The sequence below is a fragment of the Terrapene carolina genome, unplaced genomic scaffold, assembly GCF_002925995.2.
Source record: "Terrapene carolina triunguis isolate 2854851 unplaced genomic scaffold, T_m_triunguis-2.0 Scaffold740, whole genome shotgun sequence".
Classification (NCBI taxonomy): Eukaryota; Metazoa; Chordata; order Testudines; family Emydidae; genus Terrapene; species Terrapene triunguis.
Window position 1 is genome coordinate 4,699,415 of NW_020665091.1, and position 12,300 is coordinate 4,711,714.

The 12,300-nt window shown below is 49.7% G+C and overlaps 1 protein-coding gene across 1 annotated transcript in view; it reads right to left on the reverse strand.

Moving 5' to 3' along the window:
- Positions 1 to 7,480: 7,480 nt before the first annotated feature.
- Positions 7,481 to 12,300, reverse strand: part of FAM162A (family with sequence similarity 162 member A) — a 24,910-nt gene continuing 20,090 nt past the window's right edge. The window contains exon 5 of the mRNA XM_024212054.3: positions 7,481 to 7,725. Coding sequence (XP_024067822.1) covers positions 7,630 to 7,725 — 96 coding nt within the window. The 3' untranslated portion in view covers positions 7,481 to 7,629. The remainder of the gene's footprint in view (positions 7,726 to 12,300) is intronic.

Consider the following 12,300-nt stretch of genomic DNA (forward strand, 5'->3'; position numbering starts at 1 on the left):
CAGTCTATAAGTAATGGCTACTATGACTGTACAGGGACATGTGATCACACCACATGACGCTGGACTCTATCTTGGGATGTCAGTATTTTTCAACAAACTGGTCTGGGAACCAAGTTTTGAAACAAAGGGTTCCTGCCATATGCTAAAGCTATATAAGGCAGGGAGTGACATCATCTGAGGTTCTACACTCCTCACACAAGAAGACTTCTGGAAACACCTGAGGAACAAAGACTGAACTGGGGGAAGTGCTGGACCCAGGCTAAAGGGATTTCTAGCCTGTGTATGAAACACCTGGGGATTTCAAGCTGCAAAGCAAGTGTAGCTTGTGCCTTAAGAATCTGTAGCCTGCCCGTACCATCAGTTAGGGTGAGAATCTGCTATTCATATCCAATCTATTTAGTATATTAAGCTTAGTTTGCATTTTTGTTTGCTAGGTAATCTGCTTTGATCTGTTTGCTATCACTTAAAATCTATCTTTTGTAGTTAATAAACTTGTTTTTGTTTTAATCCAAACCAGTGAGCTTTGACTGGAGTGCTTGGGGAAAATCCATGCTTGGTTACCACAAGTGTGCATGGTCCTCTTCACATTGAGGGAGGGGCAGACCAGATGTTAAACCCATATACTGGCCAGATTTGATCGGGGCAGAACGGTACTGCTCTGGGGTCCGAGGCTGGTGGTTAGAGAGCCTGCATGTAACTGCAGCTGGGTGTGTCCCTACCTGTATGAATGCTGGTGACAGTGCAAGCCTGGAGGGCTTTGCAGCTTGTCACAGCAGCACAGTGTGAGAGGGAGCCCAGGTTGGTGGGTCAGAGGCTTAGTGATACCCCAGTTCCAGGTGGTATCCTGAGGGGAACCCGTCACAGGGGTGTCAGGTCAGAGTCTGCCAAAGAGTCTTCTCTAGCTCTAATTAATAGGAAAGAAAACCTTTCCTGGATCAGGAGTTTGTAGAATATCCAGGAGGGTGTGTGGATTTTCCTGCACAGTCTCTGATTATACTCCCAGAGAAGTAGCAACCCTTTTCATGAGATCCTGGGAGACTTTAAAATCATCTTTTTTGGGGGGGGTTGGGGGGGGGAGAAAGGATGTTGACTCTGGGTTAACAGCTTCATCCAAGGAAGTAAAGGAGATGTGAGGAAGTGCATCTAACGGTTCCTCTAGCAAGTCACCCCCTTCCATGGATTCCATGACATTGGGTTGAGAGAGAGAGAAGCATTATGTTGAGATGTCGTCTCGGGCTGGGTCAGGGTGACTTCCTCCCAGGAAGTGAATGGCAGGGGAAGTCTCATGTCCCTTGGGATGGCCCAAAACCAGTATGACTATGGAGGGAAAAAAACATGGACTGAGCCATCCAGGGTGCGGGACCCCAAACTGAAATTTCCCTTTCTGGGACCTAGTCTTGCTCTTAAGACGTGGCAGTGGAAGATCTATAGGGAGATTGGAAGGATCTTGTAGGAGAGCCAGGTCCTTCCCCTTCTGAGCCTGCAGAAGATGACATAAAAGCCTATTCATGATGGGGGGAAGATGGGGCATTCCCACCGGTGTTCTCAATGGTCTAAGGATGGGAGATAAGCCAGGGTCACTAGAAGAAAGAGGCCAAAATACTGAAGACAATGTCAGCACACTGTGCTGATGGCGGTATGTCGTTGGGCCAGGTGCAGCAGAGGAGAGTTAGGCAGGGAATAAACAAAGGAGGCTCCTTGCCGCCAGGAAAGCCTGAGAGGGTAGAGGGCACCTCGGAAGAAGTTGTTGGTGCGGACAGAACCAATGGTGCCAGAGGGTCCAGTGTAGTTAAAGGACCTAGTTGAAGCCCCAATAGAGCCATAGTCAATGGTGCTGCCTCTGACGGAACCAGTGAGCACTTTGATTTGTGGAGTTTCGAACCAGCGCCAGGGGGCTTACTAGATAAGCATTTGGGAGAAGACCTGGCCTTGGAGGTCTTCTTGGGAGTCAATGTTTAGAACACTGACTCAGAGAGTGATGGGGAAGCCTGTTTATTTCTAAACTTATCTTTGGAGTCAGAAGAAGCTGGAGAAATGCTCCAAGTTGATCCAGAGTCCCTCGGGTCACAATTGGGAGACAACTCAGACATAGGTCGTACCTCCTCCTTTGTGAGGTGAATCTTCAAGCAATAGTCTCTTTGTTTCTTAGGTCAGGTCTACACTACAAACTTACATTAGTATAACTATGTTGCTCAGGGGTGTGAAAAATCCACACCCCTGAGCGACGCAGTTATATTGACCTAATCCCCGCTATAGACATAGCACTGCCTACGGGAGGGTTTCTCCCATCGCCATAATCCACCTCTGTGAGAGGCGGTAACTAGCTACACCAATAGCAGAAGTTTTCCCATCAGCATAGTAGTGTGTTCACTGAAGTAGTGCCCTTACTTTGGGTGGGAAAGGACTTACAAATAGGGCATTTGTCCCTCACAAATCAGACAATTCTTGTGTCCATCTGTGAGAGGGATAACGACCCTGCATGTGGCACATTGTTTAAAACCTGGGGATTTCTTCATAGTAAATATTCTTGGTACTAATAAAATTATATCTAAATAATTATACTATACAACACTACACTTATACTGTAACTGCAACAACTGAAGCATGTTGACTGAAGCTAAGGCTACGGACTAGTGAAAAGGATCTGAGAGGGAGGCAGCAGACACACCCCTTTTATGCCCTCGCCTGAGAGCACAAGGACAGCAAGTGTGCATGTGCCACCTACTGGTACGGCTGGCAAAACCCACCAACTCAAGTGCATTATGTATACATACACCTTCAGTGGAATGTATGTGTGCACAATCACTTGAAGCTGGGAATGGGTGACAGGGGATGGATTACCTGTTCTGTTTATTCCCTCTGGGGCACCTGGCATTGGCCACTGTTGGAAGACAGGAGACTGGGCTAGATGGACCTTTGGTCTGACCCAGTATGGCCATTCTTATGAAAGAGAACTCTGGAGAACTATGCTAGGACAGAAACAAACAGGGCACAGCTCTTTGAGATTCTGCCACGAAAGCCTGTATATTGCACTAATCCATACTTTCAATGCCCTTTCCCCACCACACCCTCTAGTTATGTTCTATCTTTATATGCTTGTAAAAGGTTCGTGCCGGGGCTCGACCCTCCTGGGCAGGAGGGGAGCCACACCGACTCACTACTGGTGGAACAAACAACCAGTTAGTCCAGGGCTCAGGCCCTCTGGTGCAGGGGCTGAGCAAACAACAGTTAAGGAGCCCAGGCCCTCTGGTGCAGGGGCTGGGCAGGTAAGCAGTTAAGGAACCCAGGCCCTCTGATGCAGGGGCTGGGCAAACAAGCAGTTCAGGGGGCTCAGGCCCTTTGGTGCAAGGGCCGAGCAGACCATCAGTCAAGGAAGGCCCAGGCGCTGGATCAGGGCGGGCACAAACAGTCACCGCTCAGGCCCTTTGGGACAGGGCTGAGCGAGCAACAGTTAGGTAGCTCAGGCCCTCGGGTGCAGTGGCTGAGCAAACACAGTTTGTTGCTCAGCCCCTGCAAAAGGGGGCCTGAGCTCCCTATCAGTTGGGATAAGCCCTGGCTCCTACACCGGAGCATTGGGCGATGGGGAAGCCTGCCACCCGTGAGCGGGGGTGGCAGGGGGGGAACGCAGGCCCTCCCACTCCACTGCATTCCAGCCCGGGGCTCTAGCAGCGGTTACTGCCACTGCTGGTCAGTGGGGTATCCTGACCGAAACACACTGACATTGGCTCACATGCGTCTGCAGCCTGACCGGGGTCGGCTACCCCCGGGCTACTTCCAGGATCCCCCTCAGGGCCTTCCTCGTCCGTGGCACCGGGCCCGGTCCAGTCCACCAGCATGGGCTCCTCTCGGCCGGGGCTTGGTGGCAGGTCCGGCAGCTCCGTGGGGAAATCTGGCCAATTGTACTCGGGCGGCTCCTCCGGGTAACAGCAGGGGCGGAGGGGCTCTGGTGCGGTCTCGCCTTCGGGGTTGGTGTGGGGGAGTTCCAAGGGCTCCTCCCAGCGACGGGAGCAGACGGGCTCCGGCGGCTCCTCCTTGTAGTGGGCCCGGGGTAGCTCCGGCCAGTTAGGGCAATGGCCTCGGAGGTCTTCCGGCCAGGAGCTCCCGGCCGCACGTCTGCTCCCTGTGGTGGCTGGGCCCTGACTGAACTCCGGCGGCCGGCCTTTATACTTCCTGTCCCGCCCCTTGACTTCCGGGGGGTGGGAACAGGTGGCGGTGGCTCCACCCATTCGGGTGCCTGCAAGGGTGCTCCCTCTTCTGGGCAGGAGGGGAGCCACACCGACTCACTACAATGCTACTTTTTCTCCTAGTCTTATTTCCTATGCCAAATAAATGATGTTGTATTTAAAGGTACTGGAATTGTTGACTGCCTGGTTGAGGATACTTTCTTGCTGAGCACCCATGAAGACCCCAAGACAGGTGGGAACAGGAGAAAGATCACGGCCTCAGCACTTGTAAAAAGCTGGTCCTATTTTGAAAGTCTGCTGTTATGGCCCACACTCATCCCCAGAGAGCCCCCTCATGTCACAACACGGTGTTGCAGGGGTTCTTTCACTCTATTGCTCCCTTGTGCGTCCATGGAACGGTCTGCCATTTCCATGGCCTAATCCTACAGCCAGGCCTCATCTCAGTCCATTCCCCTTCTGGGATGAACAGAAAAGTCAGAAGTAAGAAAAAGCAAAGTCTAGTGGTCCCTAAGCCCAACCCTTGGCCTCTGTCTGGAATAGGGTGACCAGACAGCAAGTATGAAAAATCAGGACAGTGTGTGTGTGTGTGTGTGGTGGTGGTGGGGTAATAGGTGCCCATATAAGAAAAAGTCCCACATATCGGGACTGTCCCTATAAAATTGAGACATCTGGTCACCCTAATCTGGAACTTGTAGTTTTTGGTCTCTTCCACTCCTGACACCTGTACTTTTCCTCTTGATGTGAGGGAGATATGGGAACCCCAATCCACCCTCTCCTCTGGGTGCTGATTTTAAGTGGCTAAGGCCTGTTCTGTCAATCCCCTTCACCACTTTCCAGGGCGGCTCCTACCTTAGCCCTGTTTGTCAGTGTCTTCACCAAGGGTGGCATTAGCAGAGGTCCATGGATTCACGTGCACCTATAGCAATGAGGCCTGGATTAACCAAGGCCCCCTGGATGCACTTGCACAAGGCCCCCATCTCAGGTTTGGCCATCATTGTGGAGGAGCAGCTGAGCCAAATTTGACAGAGTGGTGGTGTGACCTGGCACATGGGTTTGCAACATCACTAAGGTTTTGCCCCTGCCACTGATAGTGCAGGGAGCGATTTGTCTGCAACAGCCAAGCCGAGGTCCCATCATTGTGCCAGACCCAAGGGGATACAGGTCTGTCTCATCTTATGCTGGGGTTACGTTCCACAGTCAGCGCCTAAAGCGAAAATCGTGTATAGTCAAAATTACATTGAGTGTAATGGCGGGTGGAATCACCCGCACTACAGAAACAGTATTTAAATTGTTATTTTTCTCTTTTGTTTTGTTTTTGCCGACCACGTAAAGCTGAAATCGCGCATGTTAAATGCGCCTAAGATGCGACAGACCTGTATGTCAGGCTGAGAGCCCAGAGGTAGGAAAGGGGTCAGGGATATCACTCCTAGTGGCAGCAGCATCAGAGCACCAGAAGAGGCAAGACTAGGGGTTATTCCCCCCCCCCATCCCTGCAGGTTTGAGCCCTCTCTAAATGCCCCCACCCTCTCCCTGGCCCCAGTATGCACCCACAAATGCAGAAGGTTACAGCTGCCCTGGGTCCTCACCAAGTCTGCAGACTCTACTACCCCATCATGGATCTGTAGCTCCTCAAGTTGTCTTAACCAGCTACAGAGGCACTTCCTCAAAGCTGCTCCCAGCCCCTCTGGCAGCAGCTGGGCTTTATTTCACACAGCAGCTCTCTCACTTTCACCTTAAGGCAGCTGGTATTTTCCTCCTTCCCACAGGAGTCCCTTGGACTGGGACTGTATTTCAAGCAGTCTCTCTGCAGCTTGCCGTAGGGTAGTCAGTATCTCCCTCCTTCAAACCGGAGATCCCCCAGCTCTGCTGCTTAGAGTCAGAAGAAGCTGGAGAAGCGCTCCAAGTTGATCTAGACTCCCTTGGGTCACAATTGGGAGACAACTCAGACATAGGTTGTATCGCCTCCTTTGTGAGGTGATACAGGTTTTCATCTCTTACAGGCAGAGATGGTCAACTCCAGGGCTTTAGCCAGCTTCTTCTTCAGCTGGCCTTTCCTCCATCCCCAGCCCCCCACCCCCATTAGCCCTCTTATTAGGAGGGTTCAGCAGGCAGCCTTCTAGTGCCAGTGTGGGCCCTATTATGAGAGAGGAGACAGCTTACAGGCAAGTCCCCCTCTGCAAGTTAATCCCCATGGTCTGGGAGAGGGGAGTCAGGCTTGGAAGCAGCTTCCTAATCATTACGTAAGGGTGGGTGCCACAGCATGGTATCCAAGCAGTAAAGAAAAAAACTAAATAAATCCAAGCTCTGTCCCCCAAGTCTGTTGTAGCTTCACAGTGACAGCTCAGCAGCTAAAGTCTCTGAACACCAACATTCACTGTGGGATGAAAAATCTAATCTTAAACTTTTAGAGCAGGGGTGGGAAAACTTTTTGGCCTGAGGGCCACATCAGGGTCCCAAAACTGTATGGAGGGCCAGGTATGGAAGGCTGTACCTCTCCAAACCCTAACCCCATCCGCCCCGCCCGGGACCCCCACCCCCATCCAACCCCCCCTGCTCCCTGACTGCCCCGACCCCTATCCATACCCCTGTCCCCTGACAGCCCCCCAGGAACCTCACCCCCTATCCAACCCCCCCCAAAGTCCCTTCAGAATGTGGCCCTGCGAACGTGGGCGGAGGACTCAGGACGAGCAGGTGCAGCCGGAGAGAAGTGGCGGGTTCCCCTTCAAAGTGCCGCTTCTCTCCAGCCGGCTGTGCGGCCGCCCCGGTGCTCCTGAGTCCTCCGACCACGTTGGCCGCCCGCCTGCTCCCCTGAACCTGCAGGTGAGCCTCCCTTCCTTCTCTCCCATGCCCCTGCAGCAGCCCCCTCCCGCACTGGCGTCGCGTCGCGCTGAGGCTGCGGGGGAGGGGGGACAGCAGGGGAGGGGCTAGGGCAAGCCTCCCCGGCCAGGAGCTCAAGGGCCGGGCAGGATGGTCCCACGGGCCGGATGTGGCCCGCGGGCTGTAGTTTGCCCACCTTTGTTTTAGAGGAACAGATAGATTGTAGGAAAGAATCTCTGTCCGTAAGAGGTGAAAACCTATATCTTTACTTGGTTATGACACTAGGGGAGTAGAGTAAATCAAGTCCATCCGAGAAGGATATGGTTGTATTACTACAATTAGGAAATAGAAGCACTGAACATTCTGTATGAAAAGCAACTACAGCATCTGCTCAGTTTTAGCACTTTACTTGTTCTTCTAAGTTGTTCAAAACAGGCATTTTGATCGTAGCCCAATAAAAAAGTCAAGACAGATTTTTAGTATTACTACAAAATAATTTATTTGTCTTTCCTAAAGCATAAGAGCAGAGGACCATAATGTAAAAGCAAAACACATGAAGATCTACCCCTCTCTCATCAATGAAGAAAGCATCATCTTTGTATCCTCCTCACCAGGTCTTCTCCCTCTCCTAGGGTTTGGCAGATGCACTCTGAGCAACCTCCTCTCTCCAGCGAGCTTTTCTTTCCATGTTTTGGGTTGTAAGGGATTCGTGCCTTCCGACAGCCTACAATAGTATGATAAAGGGAGAGTGAACATGTTACTTACGGTACTGTAGAGATGAAGTTTGAACTAGCAATGAACAAACCATCTGGTAGTCTGAGCTATATATCTGAAGAATGCTCCCTTACAGAGAAACAGCTCTCATGCCTAGATGCTCTTTTGTAACATGTCAGCTTTAATGCTAGGCAGAGCTAGGGGGTTAAAATAAATTCTGAAGGCACAAAATCCTAGAATTCTTTTGGTTTAAGTTCATTATTTCCTTAGGGCTGAATTAAGCCAATATACTGATGGCTCTGGCAGATGCTTTCCCTTTTTCTATTCAATGGTAATAAATTTCTCTCTTCCTCGAAAGCCAGGAGAATTTGGGAAACAAAGTAAAGGTAGATAGACCATATTCCAGTAGCAACTGCTGCTATAGTTAAGAACGGCTTCCATTCTAATCCCCCTTCCCACTCACTCATAACTCTCCCAAACTTTCGTCTCTAGGGTTGAAACTGCCTTTGGCTGGTGTAAGCATATCTGAACCACCTTTCTTAGGGATCTTTTAATTTTAATTGCTTAACTAAAGAAGCTAACCTGAAAGCTTTAAGGTCAGGCTTGACAAAGCCCTGGCTGGGATGATTTAGTTGGGGACTGGAGTAGATGACCGCCTGAGCTCCCTTCCAACCCTGATATTCTAAGATTCTATGAAAGCTGAATTTTAATTTTTGGAGCGTTTTACTGAGTATTGTTAACAGAAGCAACTAATAATATTGGACAGCGGTAGTCTATTTTTTTGGTCAAGGTCCAGATTTCTTAGTCATGGTATAGTCAAGGTCCAGACCTCCCACACGCAGCTCCCCTCCCCTAGCCCCCGATTGCCCTCCCAAGCTTCCCCATCACCTGCCAGCTCCCTGCCCAGAAAGTATTTCCCTAAACTGAAAACGGAACACACAGGGCTGACCTGTGCTCCCTAGCATTGCTGATTGCCGCCCCCCCGCCCCAAAATTCTTCCGTGCTCCCAATTGAGTCAAGTAGCAGAGATGGGGGGAGGGGGAAAGGAATAGGTATGGGCTGGGATCTGGTCAGCAAAGCAGGGTGTCAGTATGTGAATACTTTTGAGCTCAGAGCCAGGAGGTGAAGCTGCTGGACTATGATCCAGCTAGCAGTGTGATGCCCCTTTTGGGGCTGGGACAGCAGAGGGGGAGGAAGGAGGTTCCAGGTAGCAGGAACCAGCAAGAAGACTCCAGATAGCAGCCCTGGGGAGATGTGGGGAGGACAGGATGTGGCACAAGTAGGTGACTGGAGGTGGACTGGGGAGGGAAAGAGGCCAGTGGGGGCGGGGTGGCTGGAGAGGGCTTTGAGGATGAGAGGTTGGGAGGACATGAGGTCAATGGGGGGAGGGGGGGAGAGAGCGGCTCTGGGGACTGTTCACGGGTGGGGAAGCATGAGGTTGGGGAGGGTGGGCTCCGGGGACTGCTTGGGGATGGGGGGAGACGAGGCCAGGTGTGTGCTCCGATTGAGCCCCAGACACACACAAACACGTCTCTGCATGCCTCCAGCCCAGCTTCAGCCCACGCGCAGAGTCAACACGTAGCTGTGGCGGGGGGGGGGGGGGGGGGGGGGGCACAAATTAAAGTTTCTGGGGAGTCATGTGGCCCCCTCATTTTTCAGGACACCCAGAAGCGAGGAGGCAGCACTCCCCTTGCCAGCGGCACACTCTATGTCCGTGCAGTATGGGGAGGGAGGAAGCAGCAGGATGGCTGGCTGAGTCCCCTCCCTACCCCCACATGGGACTGCTTTGCCTTCCCTGCTGCTGGAGTCCCATGCATTGCCTCTCACCTAAAGATGGTCTGTAAAGTAAGCAGCAGCCCTAGGACTCCAGCAGAAGGGAAGGCAAAACATCCCCATGTAGGGGTGAGGAGCTCAGCCAGCCACTCTGCTTCTTCCTCTCTCCCCATGCTGCACGGACACACAGAGAGTTCAGCTGCCAGGAGCGTGCTGCCTCCTCCCTTCTGGGCGTATCCTCCAGAGGCATCCAGAGTAATGGAGGAGGAGGGGTCGCGACCCCACATGCCCTGCCCATGCATCACCTCTGCCCCCGCGGTCCACTGAAAAGCACCTGGCGATTCAGATTTGGGCCACGGTCCGCCTATTGCCTCCCTCGGTATGGGATATAAAATGAATATTGAACTATAATTTAGCTAACAAGCTAGAAAATTGGTGAAAATAAACATTTAGGTTTTCAGAATTAAATCTCACAACCACGATAGTGAGTATAAATGTTATTTTCTATTGTGGGAAGGTGACTTTGGTTAGATTTTTGAAAAACAGCCCCGCAGAATAAGGCCCCACTTGTGCCAATTGGTTATCAACTCCGGTGTTGCTAACATGGTGCGGGGAGTCAAAGGAAAAGTCAAAGATAATTTGGTCAATTACTTCCTTGCCAATTCACCAAGGTCTCCATCCCGATAGATCTATTAGTAGTTAACCCTTTTAACCTACTTACCAATGAAGGATTTTAGTTCCAGGATCTGACTAACACTCCTAACTACGTAACAAACGACATTTATGAAGACTGTATAGATTGAGTGCAGTTTAAGAGGCTTGTACGTTGGTCTGTTTTATGTCTGTATGCACCTAGAAGTTGAAAGGCACTATGAATCCTTTAAATACGGTAGACAAAGGTACAGTGTCCTACAATCTTAGTTAACAGGAACTTATTCAGTTTAAAAGCTACTTTACATCAATCTTGATTGGAACCTGTTACAAAACAAGGACGTACACTGTAACTCTGACAATCTTTAAATCACAACAGCACATATACTTCCTTACTAATTACCGGTAGGTACCCAGTTTCAGGAAGTTGTAAATTAACTGATTTGAGCAGTCATCCAATAAAAAATGTGTGTGTGTGTGTGTGTGTGTGTGTGTGTGTGTGTGTGTGTGTGTGTGTGTGTGTGTGTGTGTGTGTGTGTGTGTGTGTTTCAGCTCAGTTACTATTCACAGCAATCACAGGTAAGTGAAGGACAGACGTAACTACAGTTCTTACTGGTGCCATAGCGGGCAACCCAAATTGCTGGAAAATAGAGACACTTAAAAGTGCTTATCTGAGATAGATACTCAATGTCACCAGGAGGACTCCCAGCTGGCCAGTCGAGGACCTCAGTTTTCTCCTTTCCTGGTGACTTTGGGTTTTGGGAAGTGATGTGCTGAAGGAAACAAGTAGTTTTATCCCATTTCTGCTGCGTGATCCAACTTAGTTCATCATCTTGGAGGTCCTGACATGGACCAGTCAAACAGTGACCAATACTTCTTCCAAAGATTCAAAATATCCAACCAAAATGAGAATCCTCCTCTCTCACCATCCAGTCAGGGACCAAGACACCACCTTTTGAGTTCTTGCAACTGGAGCTGGAATTTTCTAGTATTTTTGTTCAACACATCTTGTCAGACCAGCTTGTATAAGACAAGTCAGGGCATAGCTTTTGATACAACCTTGAACACGGACTGGTTTGCTTTGGTCACCAACTTACAGCCACCACTCGCTTCCCATGAGTCCCTTTGTGGTGCAGCCCTTGTCCATCTCTGCAGTTGTGCTTGCTCAAGTTTCAGTTTCTCCATCAACACTCTGCTAGCTGCTGAAGTGTCTAGTTTAGTGTTTGGATAAATTATACAAAGTCCCTCCATATTCTTTGATGCTTTTTAAACTTGTTTCACAGTTCATTTTACAATGTATTCACCCATTCCAAAGCCAGAAAGGGCCACTGTGATCATCTAGTCTGTGTAATACAAGCCACAGAACTGCCCCAAAATAATTCCTTGAGCAGATCTTTTACAAAACTTCCAATCTTAATTTTAAAATAGGCAGTAATGGAGAATCCACCATGATCCTTGGTAAATACCAACACTGGACACTTCACAAGTACTCCACAGCACTGCTAAATTCACTGAATATTTTCATATACACAATAGATTAGTAAGTGGGACAGGTTTATGAATACTTCCTGAAGCCAAAACTAATTACATTTTGGATAACCGACTAGTCCTACTTGCCAGAATGTGGAGCTTTTCTCCTCATGAATGTAGGCTGCAAGCTACGCAGGACAGGGAATGGCTTTTAGTGTGATTTTGCACACTCAATGGGGATCTGATCAATTAAGTCCTGTAGGTTCCATAATTAATAATAATGCTAATACACTCAATGATATTTTCTCTCAGACTATTTTTATCGGTGCTGCTCTGAAATAACAGTTTAGGAATAACATTACTGGATCCACTAACATCATACACATTTGTTATTGACATTAGAGACCCATACAAAGCATTCTGGGTAATGGGAATATTTCTGACACAATGATCAAAAGGAGGGAAGTGATTATTCTCCTCTATTTGGCACTGGTGAGACCACATCTGGAGTAATGTGTCCAGTTTTGCGCCCCCCACTACCGAAAGGATGTGGACAAATTGGAGAGAGTCCAGTGGAGGGCAACGAAAATAATTAGGGGGCTGGGGCACATGATTTAGGAGGAGAGGCTGAGGGAACTGGGATTACACTGGTCTACAATTTTTGAGAAGTCGTCTGCTTCAGAGATAAAAT